This window comes from Saccoglossus kowalevskii, chromosome 13 (assembly GCF_978046115.1).
Source record: "Saccoglossus kowalevskii chromosome 13, keSacKowa6.1, whole genome shotgun sequence".
NCBI classification, from domain to species: domain Eukaryota; kingdom Metazoa; phylum Hemichordata; class Enteropneusta; family Harrimaniidae; genus Saccoglossus; species Saccoglossus kowalevskii.
The window spans coordinates 27,598,704-27,622,220 of NC_140653.1; the positions used below are offsets into that span (position 1 = coordinate 27,598,704).

The 23,517-nt window shown below is 38.0% G+C and overlaps 2 protein-coding genes across 3 annotated transcripts; both read right to left on the minus strand.

Moving 5' to 3' along the window:
* Positions 1-3,764: 3,764 nt before the first annotated feature.
* On the minus strand, positions 3,765-10,776 carry LOC100371255 (uncharacterized). Of its 2 annotated transcripts, XR_014931409.1 has the most exons (8): positions 10,559-10,776; positions 9,157-9,211; positions 8,362-8,466; positions 7,528-7,656; positions 6,901-6,957; positions 6,184-6,316; positions 4,904-5,983; positions 3,765-4,049 (listed from the first exon to the last, which is right to left on the minus strand). XR_014931409.1 is itself a non-coding variant. In XM_002733681.3 (7 exons), exons 1-7 carry the CDS (start codon positions 10,645-10,647, stop codon positions 5,001-5,003), a joined length of 1,551 nt encoding a protein of 516 aa, XP_002733727.1. In that variant the 5' UTR covers positions 10,648-10,776; the 3' UTR covers positions 3,765-5,000. The 2 variants fall into 2 exon arrangements, 1 of the variants encoding a protein (XP_002733727.1); XM_002733681.3 differs by having other exon boundaries at positions 3,765-5,983.
* A 1,058-nt stretch (positions 10,777-11,834) lies between these two features.
* LOC100371102 (cyclic AMP-responsive element-binding protein 3-like protein 3-B) lies at positions 11,835-22,310 on the minus strand. The gene is made up of 9 exons (XM_002733680.4): positions 21,832-22,310; positions 21,135-21,426; positions 17,630-17,748; positions 17,165-17,254; positions 16,716-16,763; positions 16,168-16,295; positions 15,162-15,246; positions 14,172-14,271; positions 11,835-13,252 (listed from the first exon to the last, which is right to left on the minus strand). Exons 1-9 carry the CDS (start codon positions 21,991-21,993, stop codon positions 12,849-12,851), a joined length of 1,428 nt encoding a protein of 475 aa, XP_002733726.2. The 5' UTR covers positions 21,994-22,310; the 3' UTR covers positions 11,835-12,848.
* Positions 22,311-23,517: the final 1,207 nt, after the last annotated feature.

Here is a 23,517-nt window from a genome sequence, read left to right on the forward strand (position 1 = left end):
GAGGTCATCATTCCGATGATCTGCATTAGTTCACGGAGGGACACCGAGGGAACGCTGACTAGGCATTCGGCTAGGCTGCTTAGCGCTAAGCAATATGCTTGAAATAGCTAAGCCAAGCTTACCTCTGTGTCAAAACTCCATGCCCAGGGACACCAACTGCGCGTTGGGTCGAGGTGGGACTTGGCAATTTAATAACGAGCCCAACTGGTGAAGTAAATCCTGTGTTAGCCTGATGCGTTTGGCTATTACCCCTTGCCCGGGTTGTTGGTAACCAGTAGTCTGGGTACGGATTGAGGTGTACCGACATCTGGTGAAGCAGCAGCACTACCTGTTTCATCCCTCTGGTGAACACATAGGTCGCTGTGCCTAACCCGAACAGGGGGGGGGGGCACCGAAGTTCGAATACTTGGCCCAGCTGGGCGATTCGAAGGAGATGGCAACTCGCTAGGTGCATCGGTACGTGCAGGTAGGCCCCGCTTAAGTCTAGCGGGGCTAGCCAGTCAAAACGGTGGATGGAGAGAAGAACCCTGAATGGTGTCTCCATGTGGAACGGATCGAGGGGCACATACTGATTCAGTCTGTCTAGGTCCAAAACTGGACGCCTGCCACTTGTAGATTTGGCACTACGAACACATTTGGGTAGAAGCCTGGACTTAGTTCCGGCTGATGTACCCTGTGTATGGCGTCTTTCCCCAGCAAACTGCTACTTCCTGTCTGATTGCTTCCGCCTTGCAGGAGTCCCCTGGCAGTGCCCAACAGGGGAGACACTGACGGGGGGAAGTGGAGATTTCAGCGGTATGCCGTAAACGGATGTCACCACCTGGAAAGGTCCAGGTATCGGTCATCCGCCGTCTCCAAACCGGACTACACCAGCGCAATCTGTACGACAGGGATGTGTGGCCATGTGTTCGGCAGTTGCAGGGGGGTGCTCCCTTCCCCCATGAGGCGAGTTCCCCAAGGCCTGAAGTAGTCACTAAGTTGTGACCTGGCCACTCACCGAACACGTGCCTGTCCACCCCGGTTGCAGAGGTGAGCGTCAAACATGCTTTCCCTGCTGCCGGGTAGACGTCCGCCCAGAGAGGGTGAGGAGCCACCACCTGGCTCTTACCTCCCTGGGGGCGCGCCACTACCCTTCCCTCCCATGGAAGGGTATAAGCGCTTGCCTCCTGGCTGACTCTGGCTAGCGGACAACGCCCTAGGGCGTTGTGTTTTCTGTGCTTGGGGTGCCCTCCGCTTGCCCATGGCAGGACCAATTGGCTAGCGAATTTGATCTGAACCCTCTGATTCATTGCACTCCGAAGCTCCGAGACTGTACCCACCATTCCCTGAACAAAGAGGGTGGAGGGTGTCCAGTCTGCGTCACTGAGGTGGGGGACGTACCCCAGCTCAGCTTGTCGGCAAAAACACATGCGTCTAAGGCCGCATCTCGTAGCACAGTAGTGGCCCTGGCCAAGCGAGCCAGGCAACACTAGGGGGTGTCGCACGTAGATGTGCGGTGGCCCACCAGTAAAAATGTTGCCTGGTCTAGGAGGCTGGTGCGTTCTGCCTCCAAGGTCACCAGAGTGATGGGCACGCATAATAATGCGCTCAAGCAACTCTGCCCTCAGGGCTAGATGGGTCGTCCTCAATTGGCAAAGACACCCATGGAACGCGGCTATCCCCCTTTGCCCGGTTTGCCAAATTCGTGGTACCGGGGTCTGGGGAAGGTGCCTTGGAATCCGGTTGGGGGCGTTTTGGTCTCATCCCACGCTATGGGGTCTGATCCAGAAACACACCGACCGGGTAGCGTTTGGTCCAGTGGGAAGTGTTGCCTAACGTTATCCCCACCCGGGGGCCTTAAGCATTACATCCTCCGCGGCTGACCAACGCTGCCCATCAACACCGTTTGCGTGCTCTGCGCCCCACTCCGCACTCAGACGGACAGGGGAGAGATGTGCCGACGGGGTTGCTTTGGATCCCGATGCCCGTTATCCCATAAGCGTTGAAGCAACCTTAGGTGGTCGCTTTAGGATCAAGGGTGGGGGTATATACATTGTATCACTGGGATCGATGATACTCCGCCTCACCCCAAAAGCGTGGCTCACTGAGTCATACAGATGGAAGACTCTGAGAGACCGCCCAGAGTACCGGCTGTATCCAACGCAAGCGAATGCGTCTCCTTTAACTTAAAATATGTGAGAGGGAGCGTGTTCGACTGTGCGTCTCATGACGGTCGATTCCCTCTGGGGACGCCCGTGGGACGGTAAGAAAGGAGTCAAAACCCACAGCGGGGACCGGACACAAGGATAAATTCGTTACCGTTGTACCGTTACCGCGTGACGAACCCTAGCTGGCTGAAAGTTGGGGGGGTCAACACGTGCCCTGCCCTGAAAGCCCTGCCCCGAGATCGGAGACTTGGCTGCCAGCAACCCGTTGGCATTCAGTGCCCGCGGGATCCAGAGAAGGACCGGTGCAATTAGCCTGAGCCTCGGCCACCCCCCCAAAATAGTGGGAGAGTCGTGACTGGGAACAGGGTTCCCCAGAAGAGACGTGTTTGAATGCAAACATGCTTTCGTGTCTTTTCCTGCTTGCCCACCGAGGGGACACAGTGGAGACAGCTCGCTCTGACTGCGTCTGATCTACCCGGCCTGCCAGGGACGCAATTGCCCCGACAGTCCTTCGACCAAAGCCCTCAACTCGGAGGCAAACTCGGCGCCGTGCGAGGAAGGGTCCACGAAGAGACCCATAACGGGCCCATAGGAGGAAAGCCTCCAGGGGCACAGCCTCGCTGCAGCCGGTAAAATCGGGTAAAAAACACCACCTGAAAAAACAGACTGTGAGGATGCCCTCCGATCAGCGGGGGAGACCGAGAAAATATCGGTACCTCCGCCGTCGGGCCTCTTACTCGACGTCCCGATACATGAAGTACCGGTAGCCGAGCGTGAGGACTTTCCACTCATGCAAAACACGCAACTCACTTTAACCGATTTGTTTACTGGACGCGCGACCTTGCTGTGACGCGGTCAGTGTCAGCGATTTTGATGACTCTGAAAGAAAATCTCAGGCCTCAGAACTCCAGTGAAAAAAACACGCTTTCATGCAAAAAAACCCGAAACCCACACGTAGCCACGACAAAGCATCTCGGATGCGGGTTCTATGCTGGTAGATTCTGAATAAACCACTGTACGGTCGGCTCGAAAGACGAGGAGACCGGAAGAAAAAGGCAGCGAGCCTTGGAGCTGTCATTACATCGATATATTGCTAAATACATTAAAAATAAAAGACGACATGCATGAGGGAGACGAATTACAGTTGTAAAAGGTGCCGCCATGAAATCAACATGTGACTACGTAGTGGCGCCGGATTTTGATTTCTTTGCTGTGAAAAATACTACACACAAAGGGGAAAACAACACGAGGGTAAAAAAAGACAAGGAAAACTTATCCTACCAGCTACCATGTCGGATGCCGAGCAGCGGCAACAACCCAAGCTATAAATCCGGACAGGAAAAAAAGCAGGCGATCCAGCAGAGCTCACTAGATTTCATCTCCACTCGAGGCAGAGAGAAATTAAGAGTGAAGGACGGCTACCTGTGGCGCTGCCAGGTGGCCTCGGTCACGTGGGTTCGTGACGTAAGGGGTAAAAGAATCTTGAGGTCATGGGGCTTCCCCTGACCTGGATTCTATCGGCAGAATCGCTGATTAATGCCTACAGTTCAAAATAGTCATTTTGACTGACCGGAGTCTATGGTGGGTAATTGAATGTAGTGAATTAATTCTCATTAATTATAATTAAACAGGAGATTGAGTTATCACTTTATATTACAGAAATTTGAAAAGTTAACAGAGTGAGAAAAAAAGATTATCAGATTTTTTAATTCTTAGAAATGAATCACATGTGAGGAGCATAATTTATAAATACTTCATTTTAAAACAAATGCTTTTCTGCCAGCATAGCATGTTGCCAAGACAACCAAGCATCTTTCTACCATTCATACACAGCAAAAAGTCTCTTCTGGTAGAGTGGTAATTCACCGTGTTTAAACAAGGATGGATTTTTTTCTGTACATACTGCAATAGAATACACATTTAAATAATTTACCGATATATATATATACCCTACCTATTGTTTTTCATAGTGAACTTTTTATTAAAAACTCAATAATGAAAAAAAAAACATACATGCTAGCTGTAGATCTGCATGACATTAACCACATACAGATTACAGTATCAAAGGTAAATATATTATTATATTTATTCACACCATCGGTATTTTACCTCTTCACAAAAGGTTAGCATCAATTGCACTTAAATCTACTACAACCTGAAAATGGAACACTATTTTATCTCTCAACATTTTTTTTTAAAGCTGTATTTTATTGGAAATTCTTCTTGACGTATGAAATACCAAGAAGAAACACAAATTGCAATATAATCCAAAAAATTGCAAGGGGAACCTACATTTCTTGAATTCCGAATGCAAATTTGTGAATCTATGAAAGCACTGGTTTGTGTTCATCTCAGACACGTTTTTTTTGCTTTTTTGAATGTGGTGATAATCTCGTTTATTTCTGTTCATGCAAGCATTCTTTGGGTTTTAGGACACTTTTGCTTAGAACTATGTTCGATTGATGCATATGACCATACAAGTATAACTAGTGAAACTGCTGAATGTGGTTCACAGCCCAAAATACTTCATAGGTTTTCAAGAAAATTTAGCAGACAATACACATTTTAAACTTCTTTTGATTGCCACTAAACTCAAATACAAGTGCATAGAATATGATTGTGTTTGTAGCTATGTAAAACATAAAAATACAAAATATGCTACCAAAAAAAATATGGATGGAGCTTAAATGCTCCGAATCATGGCACCGATATCTTGAGATCATAGCACTGGTATTGTGAAATCATGGTAATAATACCTTGAAACCATGGCACCAATATCTTGAAATTGCGGCACTGATATTGTGAAATCATGGAAATGATACTTTTGAAATCATGGCACCAGCCATCTCAAAATCATGGCACTGATATTCCTTGTATCGAAGGCTCCAAATCCACGGTAACATCTATGCATACTTTCTGATCCCCAGAGGAGGATGGAGATTTATATTTTGATCTTTTTTTTCTCTTTTTCAGATGTTCGTCACTGTAACCCACACTATCAATGTCATGAAGTAAATCATCCAACTCGTCTGGTTGCGAGAAGTTTGCTGCAATTTTAGGCTTTGATTTTTCAGTGTATTGTTGTTGAGTCCTCATAGAATCCCCTGAGATTTGCTCAGATGTAAAAGCCTGTTTTGCTTTCAGGTTTTTCCTCCTAGCTCCTCCACTATTCACTCTACTTTCAGAGTGGACATCTGCCGATGGCAAATCTTTTTGAGCATCGTTGACCGAATCAAAAAATCTTGAGTTTATTTCTGATTGCTTTCTTGTTCTTTCAATGTCTGATACATCTACAGATGAATGTTTCTGTATTTTATTACTCCGTCGTCGGCGACTAGAACTGACAGCTTCATTCACAGCTGATCGACTCTGCGTCTCAGATTCGGCAGTCATTCTAGGTGGGGCAGAGGACAACCTGCTAGCGGCAGTGCTCTCATCTAACCCTATACCTGAATCAAGATCAGGTCTAATGTTTTCCCTTGATTCAACACTATCTATACTGCCAGCAGACGACACTCTCTGTTTCAGAGCATCAGCATGTCCACTTCCTGGCCTGTTAGAGTCAGTCTGATGAGCGTCTTTCAAACCTTTTGATGAGGAACCTTTCCTAGTTCCACTCGGCGGCCGTAAATGCAACTTTTGCAATTCTTGTATGATTTTCTCCTTTGCTTCAAGTTCATCTTCAAGTTGGTTAATTTTATCATCCAGTGTGGATACTTGGTTGGATAGCTCTAAAATTAATTTAGTTCTGCTGTCTTCCCATTCTGGTTCATCATCTTTCTTCTCTGAACTGAACTGTCTTGATTTTGAAGCTGAACAGGCTCTATCAAGTCGTTCTAAAAAGTTAGTTGATGAAAAAAAAATAATAATAATCAGTACTTTTTACATAAATTTACAATTTTTTCAAGTCTCTTTCACTGAAAGTGTCATTGAATCTACACCCCATTTGGTAGAACACTATTATAAAGACAAATCCTGTCTAAAAATGTCCAATCAATAAATACATGTTTTGCTGCATTAGCAATATTTCACTTACGTGTCAGTTTCGCATTCTCTTCCTCAATTCGGGATATATCCTGCTTCAAGCTGTAGATCTTCAAAGAAGATTCCTGTTTAGTCTCCGCTAATTCTGTCTGAATACTTTTTATTCTTTTCTTGGCCTTCAGTCTCTGTAAAAGAACACGTCATGTTTTAATCAACTTTGACATAATTACACCATATGCAGTATCACAGCCTGTCAGTAATAGCAGCTCAGGATGCACAAATAAAAAAGTGGTTGTGCTGTGTTATCATCAAGTGGTTTGCCTAATTTGTTGTGGGAAGTTTGGACTGTCATTTCACATAGCATGTCATGAATAGTGTACAGTATATTAACATAGGTATTGCTGAACACTAAAATTTAAGACGATTGTGGTACAGTGATTATGGGAAAAGTATTCATAATGACAAATAAAAACATGACCCAACCAGTGTCTTTGACTCAACAAAATGATTAGAAATATCAAACACACAGCAATAAGACAGACAAACTTATTGGTTGTTAACCCACCAGTCGTATTTCATCCCACAAACATTTTGATGCATTTTTAAAAAACATTTTCAATATTTTTTACAATTTCCAATAGGTGGTGTTCTTGATAAAATTGTCTGAAAACTATGGGAAACTTCATTTTGCGAAGGACGACAAAACCAGTTTTTCAAGTTTATAGAATTAATTTTTCTTTTTCTTTACCATATCCAATCCTACACTTACCAACTTCTTGAGATCAACTTGTAAATCTTTGTTTTCTTTCTCCAGCTTTTCAATGCTCTAAAAAAAACATGAAAAATTAAATTTATTATATGTGTATTAATATGCAAGAACTCTTATTATAAAAGTATTACATGCCAAGAATGCATCCAAATTAAAATTACAAAAGGTTTGAATAATATGGATTGTCAAAATACTGGGCAAGTTGCAGGCGTATCTTGCATTCCATGCTTCACATCACCGAAATCATCTTCATCAGCCAATGGAGATTTATTTGGCTATCACCACAACACCTAGGCGGTACCTGTACAATGACAGTGTAGTAAAGTGTGCTCTTTTCAGTGAATTCATACATCTTATTCTCGCCATTTGTTTAATGTTCATTGCTATATATACTACACCAACTCTGATTGGACGCACGTTTTACATATACTTCCAGTCACATGAGATCTACATATATAAGAGATCTAATACATGGTCTTGGCAGCATCGGGCATCAAGAATTCAAAAGTGTGCAATTCAGAGAATGAACTGAAATTTTTGGAGTAAAACTAGGCTAATTTAGGTTTACTTCACCAACAACAGTAATAATATCAACTATTATTCAATAGATGTGTGTACAATACATACCTGATCCTTAGCCATTACAGTTCCTGTAAAATCATCTTGATTTGCATCTCTTCGTAAAACTTCAATTTCGTCTCCCAGGGCTGCAACTTTATCAATTAACTCAAAGTTTTCACCTTCCACTTCAGCCATCTACAATAATAGGAAAGCAACACTTGAAACGACTAGCAAACAAACAAACCCAAGGGACTTTGAGATTTTTGCCTTTATAGCCAGGTGGCCTTTAGATATAGGGTCACTAATTTATTCATGAATATTAATTAGACCATAGACCCTAAGGGTTATGAGTAGACAGTGAATCAGTGTAATGTACATCACTCAGTTTGCTCATACTTACTACGGGGGTATGTTGCACAATCATATTGCATAAACCATATATTAGAAGTGCATATCAAATACACCGATAGGCAACTAAAATTGCTTTTATTGTATACTGAATCATAGACAGCACAGACACACTGTAAACAAAAGATGGTAATTGTGTGATGAAATATATCACAGTTCCAGACCAACAATAACCCTGAATATACTATCAATCAGACAGAATGGTGGAAAGAACAAGCCACTTTTTTTTTTATCTCAACCTTTTATTAAAAACCATTTGTCTTCTGATATCGTCAGGGGTTTTTCTGGAAAAAATTAACAAGAGGGAGCACACACCGGCGAGGGAGTGGAGTGGCCAAGCGGGGGGATAGGTGTGGAAGGGCGGATCGACCTGGAAACGGCATATTGGAAGGTTTCTGTGCCATATTAATGGTGTATCTATCGCCATTGAAATATTTTTGGGGTAATTTTAGTGTATTTGATGTCCAGACACATTGTCAGCTGGTGTCGTACCTGTTCTTCAACAGTCTTAGCTTTCTCCTCCGCCTTCTCAGCTCTCTCTTCAGTTTCTGACAACAACTGTTGACATTCTTTCAATTGCAGTTGCAACATATCCACCTATTAAAATTAATAACAAAATCTTTTATTGTGCTGCATAGATGAAAGCAAAGCAAAATGAGTGAAAAAACAAACAATTTACAAGTGAGGGGATTTTCAAGGAGGAATAATGACATCCAATAGAGGTACCAGTACTGAGCATCTCTTGGGTTGAAAAACTGTATAGCCAAATATCAGTGCTGTACATGTATGTAGAAACTAAACTACAATTATATAATTATATTTACAACAGTAAGATTCTAGGAAATAATGCCATCACAATTAAAGCGGGAGGGTTGTCACCTGCGCACATGCGGGAATTGAGTCCCAAGCGACGATAACAACACAAGCTAAAAATGCAAAGGTTCATAGAGAGACGCTTGTTTGTAAACAATGACACGCTATGGCCATCTGACGCATTCGCAGGTGACGACTCCCTCGCTATTACCCAAGGATTACTGGCAGCAAAATTCTAACAATATACAGTAGTAACCAGGCATAAACATATATATTGTTTATTTCTGTGAAAGTATTAACTGTAATTTTCACTTTTCAGCAATGTAGGGAAGAAGTTTTATAGTAGATGAGCATAATACAGTTTACAGTGTAATGAAATATGAGTGAAGTTAGAATGTGTTTTTCCATACATGAGTCACAGGGTGGCTAACTATTATTATTCTGTTTATTGACAGAATATTGATTACATCTCACCTTCGATTTACTGGAATTAAGATTATCCACAATATATCCATCGGAATTGGATCTCCTATAAAAATAGAATAGTCAACACAAGATATAGTGAATATTAATAGAAATTTTAAAAAGGGCTAGAAATCAGTTAATTCAGTATTTCAATAATAGCTAGTACCGTAAAATCTGTACTAGAAGCCCCATCGCTAATAGAAGCCGCACCCATTCTTTTTGAACAATTGAGAACCAAAAATTCACCATTTCTCATATGTGTAGATGCTCTAATAGAAGCCACATCCCTTCCATTGCATTGTACCATTTTAATAGAAGCCGTGGCTTCTAAAATAGATTTTACAGTACTAAATGCAGTATCAAAAATAACAGCCTAGGTACCCGCCAAAAGTTTTACTGGTCACTAACTCTTCCCTTAAGTTTGACAGTGTTTTTTGTTTGAATATTTTTGTGTCTATTTTGCAAGTGGTGACATAGAGTGCATTTTGCCACAGAAACAGCAGGATTCAGACTATACAACAGGGCTGTGTGTGACTATCTTCCTAGCATATTAAATTGGCAATTTAAAGTGCTATCCTGGTGTCAACCAAGCCCAGTCAAACACAAGCACTAGAGGACTTTAACCAATCATGGAGGTAAAAAGAGATCTCTTTTTACCTCCATGAACCAATGTTCCATCAAAATTACATTCTTTAGAGAATGAATCTTGCCAGTGGATTTGGCCTTTCCAATTGGTTTGTGGCACACTCACTCAGAGTTGGAGTTGACCTTTTTTGGTGTACAACCAAGGTAAAATTGAAACTCTAGTCTACCGATTATGAGTATGTACCGGGTATACAGTTATTTAGCATTTATCCTGACCGAATGAAACCTTAGTTTTAGGGCGAAACGTTGAATTAAATGTTATCGATATTTTGAAAGAGACAACCAGCTGTAGTAGTGACAACTTATCCCACTCTACATGGTACTGGGGATTTACCTGTGAGACCAAACACTATTTACTATGATCATGAGTACGATGCAAAAAAAAGCTACTGGTGATATTTTGCTTCTATGGTCAGTGACAGTGACTTTGAATGACAGATAAATACAAATTTTCCAACGAAGGATGAGTTTGTTAACGCCACATATAAATCGGGTCTTAATGTCCCCCACCCCAAGGCAAAGAAGATAAAAAAAGATTGGGGGTTTGCTGCAAAACATAAATCTATGGACAACAGACTCGTCCGCGCGAGGGCGCTGTTTTTATCGCAGCAAAATAATGGCAGTCTGCTGTTTACAGTTAAACTTAAACACAATTTAGATTGTTTGAGAAGGTAGACATCAGGTTTTGATTGATTATTTGGCGATCAAAATCGCTAGGCGATGCAAATCGTTAATATGTTTTGGTTCGAACTTCGAGTCTACTCACCTTTCTCGAACTTCGTGGAGATCTTGAAGGCTCCGTCGATTCTGTTTGAGTTTGATTGATTTCACATTGCTACTAGCTCCGTTTCCCATTCTCAAATATCACTCACAGATATAAAGATTACAATACGATCAGTACATCTCCGTATTTTGAGTGACAACCGGCAACCTCGATATATCACAAAATCAAAACACAGGCATCCAAGATGGCTTCAAGTGACGTCATAGCAACTGAACAAAGCATCATGGGAAATATATTTTTATTGATATGTACGTGGTGTCACATGTTCACTCCGGAAAAAAATTATTTGGATAATAAAATATCGCCGATGAAAACGACAGTTGTAATAAAAAGCGATGTTGGCTGTGATAATTTCTTTTTTTCTTTTCAAGGACTATTTGCTGTGAATAAGACGGTTTCAGTTTATTTGAAAAAAGCATACACACGTATAAAGTGGGGTATATAGCCTGAAGAGAACAAGCATTACACAGCCAAAAACTGGGCATGCCAAAAGATTTAAAAACATAACTCCCAGAACAAACTTACACATTAAATGTCTTATGCGTAGTAAGCTACAAAATAAAATATCCTTACTAACTTATTTTTAGTTATTCATTATTAACTTTATTACATTTTAAACACCAAATTAGAAATGTAAAATTTTCTACACGGTTGTAATAAAGCTGTTATCTTATCTTATTCATTCATTCATGAGGGTAGCATTAGAGCTGGTGTGGCATCTAAACAAAAAATTACCTACAATGCAACCACAGACCCTGTACTATTCAAAAATTTAGCTTAATTTTGAAGGAACACTAATTCATTTTTTATTACACATCCACAATCTCTACATTTGATGGTGTATACATTGCTTACTTCACAGATTTCCAAAGGCAAGATGCAACTTTAAGACCTCGAGACAATTGAGTTTCAGCTTTTTGGCAAACTGTTCATACACCCAGTCTACATAACTAGTTGTATACATGGTACATGCATTATTCAATCTCTGATACAAGAGAGATGTGCTGTCAGTCTTAAAAAAAACCTGAACTCAAGATCAGCAATTATTGTTAACTGATTTTCAACAAAAAAATGGCCAATTTACTAGTACTAAATTCTTGAAGATGACATCAACAAAACTTGGAGTGTTTGTACAATATTCACTCGAGTGCTGTGGAATAAACAGATCATTTCAGAACCATGCACTTATACCACCATTAATGAATTCTGATAAATAAAGGATTAAATATCAGCTACAGAGCAAACATGATACAATGTATTGAGCATTTCAATAAATGTTTTTTTTTATTTTTAAAAATATTACATTCAACATATTTACAAGTATGACTTCCACAAACTGACATACACAAGATAAAATAATATATATATAATTATTCAAATGTGCAGATTTCCCCAACCCAGAAAAATCTGGGTAGTTATTTCATAACTAAGCTTCCTTAACTTGTGCTCGTTTTTCAAGCAAATTGAGATAAAGATTTGAAAATGCATTTACACAAATCATCAAGAAAAACTAAAATAGTAGAGTGAATGAAAAGTGAATCAAAATGCAGAGAAGATTATAGTCTTTCAAAAAAAAGACTTGTTTTAAAACAATCTGCGTACAGTTTTAATAATGTACACTTCTGAACTGGCCCAACAGCATTGCATGTTGCAATTGATTTTTACTGGCAATCAATTTCTTAGAGGGTGACTTTCCCCCATTTTGGGAGATAAAAACCTACCACAGATAACCTTCCCACATTCCAAACATAGTTCATGCGATCATTATTGGGCTAGACGAATACGGTTCAGAATTTTTTTTTTTTTTTTTAAACACAAACATCAGGCTTTGAGATAATTTGTACATAAAAAAATATGTAGAGAATTACTGATGTTGAACTCTATGGTGTTGTGTGACAACTTCAGTTGTTGATAATTTCATAAAAATACATGTGGAATTAAAATGAAATTTTACAAATGAAAGAAACTAAAAAGGTACCGATACATTCTGACAACAAACCATAACCAGCTGAAACTGGAAATCAGCAAAAATGAAAAGTATTTCATCTTTTAACAGATCGAAAAATCAAAAAGGCAAGTTTACATGAACACATGAAATCTGTAAGTATAAATATATATTTTATTCCACTGTCAGTTCAATATAGTGTCTGATAACAATTCACCATGACTACCACAAATAATGTAGAATGTATGGCAAATAAACTGTACCCCAAGCAGAGAACACAATGAGACCCTCGTTGTCAAGTTTATTCATTTAATCATGAACACCATATCACATTTCATCATTGATGGCTGGATGCTGTTTTATCGGAGGATGCACGTTGTTCTTTTTCTTACTTGTCACACTAACATCACCCCCATTTATTTTGACCACTCCATCTGGTGTGTTAATCATGCCTTCTACTCTTAGATTTTCATCGGCTATCGGTACAGCTTCATTCATCACCACACCACCACCATTTTCGACAGGTACATTTCTGGCACTACTGTTTTTTCTATGGATGTCCTGTATAGTCTCATCAACAGAAATGTCTTGAATCATTTCGACAACACTTTTAGGTTGTTCGGCTTTCCACTCCCCTTCAGGGCTTTTAGTATAGCTATAAGGGTCACCACCCACCATCATAGTTTCAGTCACTGGCTGACTTCCATCCTCTTTCAATGTCCGCATTACAACTATTGGAAATAAATAAAACATGCGGGTAAATAATATACAATCAACATAATAGGCAGTATCTGTCACTTGAAGAAGGGAGAAAAAACTTGAACATAGCAGGGTTACATACTACTTCCAGACTTCACACAACAAATTTGTCTAATATTTTTTTTCACATCTTTTTTTTTAATTCATACATGCTAGCTTTATCAACCAGTCAGTCACATATCGAGACAAATGTGGGGCCGCTAACGCCATTACTCGATAGCATGGATCCAGCATTAAACACAATTTTTGAATGATGTACACTTTAATTAGAGAAACGTTTGTAATAGAGAAAATGTGGTACATGTTAACTGAAAACAGAAAATCCTGTCAGTAGTACGAGTGTGTACACGTTGTGCTCCTCCTCTAATAAGTTGCTCATTCAATTATTTTCTATCATCAGGATTTCCCACCACAGCTGTTACTCAGTATATTATTTGACATGGCACAGTCCCAATATATTTTCATTGTACAATTATCGTAATATGAATACAAGTGCACGTATCCAATAATGTACACTCACAGAAAAAGCATTAGCGGTAATATCATTGCAAAAGAGATATTCCGAAATTTATATAGCAGTGAAAATTTGTGAATTTCGTGAAATTTGTTTTCTCATTTATGCCCAGCAATACCAAATCGCAAAATGATTTTAAATTGTATTAAATTGCGAATGTTGCTACAAATTGTGAAAGCAATGAATGCATTTGTCGGATGGGATTCCTATCAAACATAGAACACGCGAATATACTTTATATCCGCTTGGAATTCAATCCTTTCCCAGCAATAAATTCCATACAAAACACCCAAATAGCCTTTTCAGCGAAAATCAATTCCAGCGAAAATAAAGTATTCATTTTATGTGACAACCCTAACAACATATTGAATACATACCTCCTGATGGCGAGTAAGTTGGTGGTGTTGGACCAGTTGATGAACTTTTAAAAGGATTATAGCTTGGTACCACTAACAATGCAAAGGAAAGCAATAACACCTACAAGAAAAGTAAATTTGTCAAAGACTTCATACAACAAAATGCAAATGTGCTAAAAATGGAGCAAATACAGTAACTGATTTTTCATCAGCAATGCCAACTACATTTTTTGTCTTGATTAATATTAACATAAGTGGTCACAAATTTATTATTGTAATTTAATTTATAGTTACCATGAATTTATAGCTTCAGTTTGGCAAAAAAAAAAAATCATGGAGTGCAGCAGATGGTGTTCTATTTTAGTATTAAAATATAGCATGCATATCATAACAGCAGATTGTGACAGTTTAGTATCCATGGTAACCCTGATATCAGTGGGTCAAACACAAACATCAGGGTTTTTTTTCATGTTTCTATTTTTAACTATACATGTAACAGGGTACAGTACAAGGTTACAGAGTTGGTCTTCATAGCTCAAACCTCAATCTAATATTACACATTAAATATGGTAATTTGAAATAGGATGGAAACTAACAGAGCACCAATATTGAATATATTTATTTATTGTAAATTTTAAAATGTTCATGTCATGCGAGTTATCATATTGGTTTGCTGAAACGTTATATGCAAGCTAAATTACTGGTATCTTTCATGAATTCAATATTATTTTATGAGCTGTAATCACAGCATTTTTATTTTTACAATAAATCATAATCTGAATTTATTGAAAAACCACAGATGTTTTCCGTATTTTTTGCTTCGATATTTGTCAACTCAAACAAATTTGATCGTTCAGGATAAATGACATACATTACAGTAAACCTCACTCCCATGCTGGCTTGGGAGGAAGGGGTAAATTTGATCAGGAATTTGCATCTAGCCTTTAATGTAGGCATCATTAAATATTTTATCAACTAAAGTTACAGTAAATATGAATAATATATACATACCATAACACATGTGCTTGTTTGTGTAGTTTTATTGCTGGTTTTTGTGATCAAAGCCTGAAGTCTTTTTAGTTGCTCAACAAGTGTCCTGTGAATCATAATAAAAACACTGCATCAAATACAATGTACATCCTAGCAGATCTCGTGCTAATCACTGATACCATAATGTGTTTCCAGCACTGACATTAAATCAAGTCATCAAGTAAACCCAACATACAGAATAAGTACTGCTTCGCAGATGATTTTAAGACTATTCCGTGACAAAGATGCTCATACAAGTGCAATGTCGCATGCTAGTAAAGCTTATGAACATTGGGTGACAGAGGACTACCACCAAGTAGGCCAAGGTGTCCCATCTAGGAGTATATTTAAAAAGTTCAACACACTGAATAGTAGAAACAAGCAATAATTGTTATTTTAACATAAAGTTAGGGGGTACCAATGATTGTTCTCGACATACAGTTGTTACCATTAACCCTTTATATTTTTCCTGCATCATTTTATACTATTTTTGGTATTTTTCTAAAATTTTTAAGTTAATTTTGGACCAAATAGATCTAATATCCTGTTACCTACAGATTTTATTCAAAACGTTAATACTAGTATTGTGAGATGTCAATAAAATTGGGTGACTGTTCAAACAGTGCATTAGACAGGTACCGGGGTAAGTGAAATATGGTACATCATTCAGTGTTCTCAGCAGATACAGGACATGAAACATTTGCCGCATGGTTAAATTTGTTATCCCAGGTTTTTTACTCTCACAAGACAAATTGTTTCATCAAAATGTAGAAAAATACAATTTCTAAGTGCAGAATAAAATTTGAACATAATCAACATTTGAGTACACTGTCTCCACTATAAGAGAAAATACTGTCTAGTTTCACATGGATGGGTAATTTTCTCATATTTTCTAAACTGATGGAAAAATTCCACCCACGTATTTAATTCCCGTTCAGAATATGTTCATAAATACATAAATGTTTTCTGAATAAATTACCATACTTACACATTCTGCTTCTCAAGCCTTTCAACTTTCCTCTGTAACTCTATATTTTGTTTTGTACATGCTGAAACTCTGTGCTCTAGACCATCAACGTATTCTTTCTTGCGTTTCCTACTATCTTGGGCAGATTGCTGAAAAATAATGAACTCTTTCTATCATTTTTTGGTTGATGTAGAAACCTAATATTTTTTGAAAAGTTGGTCATATATCATAACAATGTGCATTGGATAATTATGTAGTTATGCAGATATAGTTCTATGGTAACGCAAAACAGAATTCTGTTGCGTGTTACACACAATATTTTTTACAGAAATTGGCCAAACATTTTTCAAAAATTGCTTTGTTTAGAACAATTCCATAGAGCTCGATGTTTTAGTATGTTTTATAACTTTTCAAAACCCAGATTGTTTTAAATAATTCAGGAAACCAAAGCACAGCATAAGTAACAATATACTGATATTGTTGATTTAATGAAAAGCTTTGGTGTTCCACAGGTCAACAACCAAACTGAATACACAAATACACAAGAATACTAGTATAAATAATATTACCTTGTTCCTAATTTTCCTCCTGACTGCTTTTAATGTTCTTTCTTCCTCCTATGAAAAAGAAAGACTCTTGTGACACAAAACAGAACATAAAATCAAATCTACCGTAGCTTTCTTGAATAACAGGCGTGTCTGATCAAAATAAGTCATTGACAATAATCAAGCATGCAATGAATGCAGTTTATACATATTTCTAATATAAAATTATATTGATTTTGATTGTAATATTAACATATAGATTAAAACTTTTATACATTTTTTAATCGTGGAGGATTATTGTTGATGGATATCGGGAAGACAATATTTCTCCAAGAACGAGGGCACCTAAAATTTAGTCTCTGATGTATAGTGTTAATAAAATGTAGCATAATTCCTGCACTCACTGAAACCATGTGATGAATTCTTTACAACTACTCCATTCTATCTGAAATAGTTTATTGACAAGTGCTCACCTTTGTTAAAGGCATGTCAACTGGTAGAACAGTGTTCATATCAGAAAGTAATCTCTTTTCTTCCTCTGTCAAAATAAGTTCAGGATATCTCTGGAGAAGGAAGAAGAAGAAAATGATGCAAAAATGAAATTCACAAAATTAATGATTTCCAAAGGTCAGGGTTTGTTTCATTTTTTGTCAGCCTGTTAATCTGTAGTTAAATTCATGCCTGCCTCAATCTACAGTAATTTTTTGTTTCAATGTGAATTCATTCGTGCCAGACGAAAATGGTATTTGTAAACAAAGCAATATTAAGCAACACTGATCAAATTTCAAATGTCGCAGACAGAAAGAAGGCAAGCATCGAAAGCCGAGTCCAAGCAACACAAGACCATAACGCTTTAGAGATTTGACTGAAGAGAACAAAACTGTCTTCTTTTAATATTCATTACTTGTTTGTTACACTTATGTCACATTGTAACTCACCTTGCATGATACACTGTCATTTATAAGTTCTAAATTCTGTCTGTTAAGATCTTGTAATGTAAATGGTAATGTCTCTTTGTTGGTTGGTGAATCTGACAGTCTGAAATCGTCAGCAAAGTCTGAAAACAATTCAAAATTATATTGTTATAAACGTGATCTCCTGTAATTTAGCATGGACAAGAAGGCATGGGATTACCACTGGCAACCTATGTGAATTGAAGAGTCTGAGACCATGAAAGTATTATCACAAAATGAGATGCACACATGTATTTACATCAAAGAATAAAAGTAAAATATTTGGTCCAATCCCCCCCCCCCCCCCCGAGAGCTGTAACTCCCTAGATTTATGTATACCAATAGTTTGAGGCATTAAGTTAACATGAAGGCTAAGTGTACATTGTAGCACCTGACTATGCCTTTGGGCACTATTTTTTTTGTGTCTGTTTTTATGTAATTTTTTTTGATGATTTTGGATGGACTAAAATAGGCAACTTCTCATTGGATACAAGTTTTGAACACAATTTTTGAAAAAAAAATTATGGATGTTTTATTTTGTGAAATATTTGTTTTTTGTATTCAAAGGGGCATCAACTACGCAAGTTTAATAAGAGTCGCATGATCATTGTTCCAATCAAAATATTAAACATAGTTGAACTCTGGTGACCTTGCCCTTTGTTATATAATATAATTCCCTTTATCATAGTTTGTTTCAATATAAATATGCATTGTCATAATTAATTTTGAATACAAACAAGTTTTGGGGTTGAACCAACAGTGGGGAATCAGTCTACCAAATGTCCTTAAAAGATGTAAATATCTTACAAAAACATTGGTGCCTTATTTGTTTAATTATTTTAAGGGACATAATTTCCAGCTTTATTCAAAGTAATTCAGATATTTTAGTATAAAAACAAATGCCTCATCACAAAAAAAAGTGCTGCATTTAGACGTGAATAGATTCATAGAACATGCAAGATAACAGAAAATCTTAGCTGGCTTCAGTGTTCTCCACAATGGGTTTTTGGCGGGCGGCCCGCCCATCAAGTTTTACGGCCGCCCAGTAACTCTCAACACCCGCCCACCAACGTACATCCAGCTGAAATTATTTGTAAAAAGCTTGCATTGTTCTTCCCAAGCCTAAACAAAAGAGTAGTTGCCCAACCCTTTATTTTGCTATTGTTTCAAGAGTCCAAACATAAACAATGACCACTGGAAGTCTGCAAGCAGTTATCAAGTGTATTCATGGCAATGTGTCAATCGCCTGAATTCATTGTCGCCCGACATTGTTGCCACTTATTGCTCACGATACGCAACTACAGTGGTTTCAATTTACAGCTGTATTTTTAATAATCGTCTTCCGATCACGAAAGAAAGAAGTAAATACGAACGAAATGTATATGCACAGAAAATAAACAAATATATTAGCAGATTGCATGTAAACTCAAACAAAAATTTAAATTCTAGCCGTATTTACAACGTTCGCTCGATTTTCATTGTGAAAACAGCATGGAGAAGGCAAACTGATGACATTTTGGCCTACCCCATTCAACGACCGTCTGCTACCCACCGCTGTTGGCGCTGTAACGATTTAGTATCTAAGTTGCACAGGGGAACAGCGCATTCTGGGTGTTCGTGTACTGAATTCGGAAAGCGGTAATAAACATCAAACATGGCTGCTGTATTAGTTTACCGCGAGTATTTGTAATTGAATAATATTTTAGTTATCTTTTCCACGTACTTTTTTCAATTTATCTATTTTTTATGTCTAATCTTTCGAGAACATATCAGATTCTTTTATTTTGCCGATTGCTAGCATTTTTTTCTTGAATTCCAAAGCAATGTGTGAAAACGCAACGTATCGTGGCCGTACATGTGTAAATGCATCTTACCGTCCGTTGGCACGGGTGAGTACTGATGCCACAAATAAAAATGTTATGGATTTTGTTTTGACAAATTGTTAATTTGGCTTCGTGGGCAAATCATCTCGTATATTTTCTACATTATAACTCAATTATGTTTTGTACTTGCTTCTGGTTACTCGAATTGCATTTCATGAACGCAGAATAATTTGCGAACGCATAAATCATCGATTTCAAACTTTTTGCATTTCGTAAATATTGATAGTGACCAATCTGTTTGTATTTCAAAAAATTGTAACATGTTCCAATTAAATTAAATTAAAAAGAGAATAGTAAATAACTTAGTGTGTATTGCAGTTCATGTCATAAATGCGAGAATGCTGTATGTAAATGATATGCAAATTAATATGCAAATTTATGCTAATTAGGCCGCCCACCAGCTAATTTGGATTGTGGAGAACACTGTGGCTTTTGTCCAAGTATTTTGTACAGGTGTCTGTCAAAAATTAATGATTCACTGAGACAAATATGAACTGCCTCATTGTGTGAATACTGTATTATATGAAAAGTAAAAAACAAACACCCTTTATAAATAGCTATCATGTTGCAAAATCTGCTTTGTATGCAAATCAACTTAAATAGTTAGTTGGTGTCCAGTGGAGGGAGAAGTCAACAGTACTGTTGTCTCCTGAGAATCTACATCTTCAAACACTGCAATCTTTGAAGTGCGTTTTTAAAACCAGTATTATAAAAACTCTATCATTCTGTTCTAATAGCTGAAACATATTCCTGTGAGTTTTCATTTGTCGAATGAACTGTTTGTCAAATACAGAATACATATATTTTAGAACAATTTTCTTTTTAAAATGTGGATGAAATGTTTTGCTTTTAATGTATTTTGTATGTATTGTTTTTGATTTGATAACTTTTGACTAAACAGATTTTCTATTAGCTTCAGATCTTGATCAAAGTTTGGCACCCAGTTCATAGCAGTGCTTATATTGATTTTCTGACATATTGTTTTCTGTAAAGATTTTATTGGTAGGTTTGCAAATGTGTATCAGACTGTGCAATCTCTCCATGAGTTGGTTTTGAAACCCAGTATAGGATTCTGAGATACATTACCAAGGATATTATTACAAGATAAATCATTTGCTTCATTGAACACATACAACAATGCATATTTCCACTGAGATCAGTGACCTTTGATGTGTATCACCAGTGATCAGTCAAGTAGAAACAGTCAAAATATTTTATCAGATTTTCTCAATTTTTGCATGATATTTTCATACAGGACATCTGTTGTTCAAACTCAGGGAAGACTTTATACTAATGAATAAGGTGACCAAGTTTGATGAAGTTTGGAATTATTAACGACGACGACAACGACAACAACGCCAACGCCAGACAAAATTTTGCCCTTAATATACCTTTCCCTTCCATCTTTGATGGTACGGGCAAGGTAAAAATTATATGATTATAATCATCTGCAAAAATTATTAGAAGTTTTTCAAATATGAAGTAAATTGAGCCATGGACTGAAATCAGTAGCTCATGCATCCGGTGAATACTGTCATGCAATGGCGGATTGGAATCTACCTACTTTCTGTTTTAAAACAGTAAGGTACAGATACTACCGAATTTACCTGCAAAACTGAAATTATCTTCTGGCAAAGCTGTTGTGGTTACCATATCTTCTTCTCTGGTTATAAGTATTGCTGATGTTTGATCCGTGTCGTAGTGGGAAATCATTTCAATATTCTCCATGGATAATGGACTACATTCCGAGGTACCTGGATTGTCATCGGATATTCCACTGTCACTATTCAACGGTGATGCAACACAGTACTGGGGACTAGGGGTAGGAGGTCCAGATAACATAACGTCTTGGTCCTCCATTTGAAGAAGTGATGAAAATAAGTCATGAGTATCTTTGGCCTGCGACAAAAAAAATGTAATGAACAGATTAACTGTCTTTGTTTAGTTCTCAGAAAGTGAACAGTTTAAATTCGAATTTAAAAACCACTATCAGAACATCATGATTTTGATTCAAAAACGTGTGGACACAGGACACCTCCATCTTCTTGATCCGGGTTTCACGTGACAAGCCCTGGATGGGAAACTTTGAAAGAAAGTGCAATATTTACATTTGGTCTTTTGGGTAGTCATCGCTAAAACGAGTGGAATACTACAAAGTATTTTTTTCCAGAAAAGGGCCCTAGGGGTGGGGTGATAGGGTGGGGTTTATTTTTTTAGGGAAACATAACTAGATCAAGAACTTCGTCCAAGAACAAAATAATAGTGACACGTCAATCCGTGACAAAACTGGAAGTGTTTACTTACTTTTCCAATCTCTGTGACTTCCTGCATATTATCGCTGTTAAAGTTGGTGACAGCTTGGTTAGTAGTGTTTACTGACCGCCCTATAAAGGCATCGTCGAGAAGAATGCCATCTCCATCGAACAGCATATCTAAAACGTCTGCGTTTTCTATGTCAACCGCCATTATTTTGTCAACAACAGTTTCGGAAAGATGGCGAAACGATAGTGGGATCCAAGAACGGATCACCTGTCAATGACCCCGACCACTACAGTACTGTTTATGGACAGTATGGGTGGAAAAACTACACCCTTTCACCTTACAGCGAATGTTGCTAATTTCGGCAGTTCTTTTTGGCGTAGACACCCAGACCGCTGACTATAATACCCCTACGATAATCCAAGCGACAACTCGGAGCATGCACTTCGAAGATTACCAGCGTAACTGAGTCAAGAAGCTATTTTAGGAAGGTGAAGTCATACCCAGCCAACGTTGCTAGAATGACGTGGCCTATGTACGGAGATTGCCGAGTTTAACCGAATATAGGTGTGTTATATCGCCCTCTATGCCATAATCCTGCAAACGCATCAACACCATGCATCTATAAACGGAAAAAGAGGAGGGCTCCTGATTTGTTCCAAGTTTGACCACTCAACCGATCTAATTGCGCAAATCATCATCGAAATCTAAGAGTGGTCTCCGACAATACTCCCATGTTTACAAGCCATAACAAGGACACAACCAAATATTCTAGTATATACTTCCACCTTCGCCGGACATATGAGAAAATATCGTCTGCCAAATTTTAATTCATGACGATTTGTCAGCTAAACTTTCACTATTATGCGGGTTCCCTGGCAACATCGTAAATCATCAGCGCACTCAAAATACTGCCGCAAGAATCCTCAATGATTCCTGAAAACCTAATCACATATCACCAGTTCTTCAAAGCGTTCGCCAGTCTACCAGCGCGAGGCAGAATTTGTTGCACTACAAAATGCTGCTGTTAACCTACATACATGTACTTGTTCCCATCCTGTCCCTAACTACATCAGTAAATCTTCTTAAAATAAATATTTATATTTATTCAGCCTACAAGTCTGAAAATCCTATTAACAAACAAAATACAGGCAAATTACGTACGGCGGTCATGATTTTTCCAATGCTGCTCAACTCTGAAATTCACTTTCCATTGAACTTAAACATTCATTGAGTTAAAAACTTATATGTTTTGTAAAGCGTACAGTGTGGTGTGACTTTAGCGCCTTGGAACATTATTATTATTCAACATTCATTTGTAACAACTTTTAACAATTTGGATGCGTATGCACATTGTCTAACCACGTAAAACAATCAATACATTTCGTTTGAGTATTCCAAAGAGCAAGTCTGAATTTTGAAAAATTAAAAGGATTCACGGTCTTGGCAACAAAGGTAGCAGTATTAATGTAACGTTAGAAGGAAGTGAACTGTTGTTTTTATAAATTCGCTAAATGAATTGAATACCAATCAATATTCATTACCAAAACATCGTTTTTATTTAACGATATATTGTATCCTACTGTTTTATCAAAATTTATCAAACACAATTAGTATTTAAACATCCAGGTTGTCAGATTGCGGGTTTTACCAAGCGCGGTTCATTCACATCAAAACCAATAAAAATTCGAATTAGCACTAATATCTGGACAACATTTGTTCAACATATAT

Coding starts and splice junctions, on each gene's coding strand:
- LOC100371102 (XM_002733680.4), bottom strand. CDS start 21,993: ATGGCGGTTGACATAGAAAACGCAGACGTTTTAGATATGCTGTTCGAT. Junction 17,749..21,134: donor AGATAATTTCAGTTTTGCAG/GTAAATTCGGTA, acceptor AATTGTTTTCAG/ACTTTGCTGACGATTTCAGA. Junction 14,272..15,161: donor AAACAAGCACATGTGTTATG/GTATGTATATAT, acceptor CTTTTCTTGTAG/GTGTTATTGCTTTCCTTTGC.
- LOC100371255 (XM_002733681.3), bottom strand. CDS start 10,647: ATGGGAAACGGAGCTAGTAGCAATGTGAAATCAATCAAACTCAAACAG. Junction 8,467..9,156: donor TTAATTCCAGTAAATCGAAG/GTGAGATGTAAT, acceptor TAATTTTAATAG/GTGGATATGTTGCAACTGCA. Junction 5,984..6,183: donor AGAGAATGCGAAACTGACAC/GTAAGTGAAATA, acceptor CTAACTTTTTAG/AACGACTTGATAGAGCCTGT.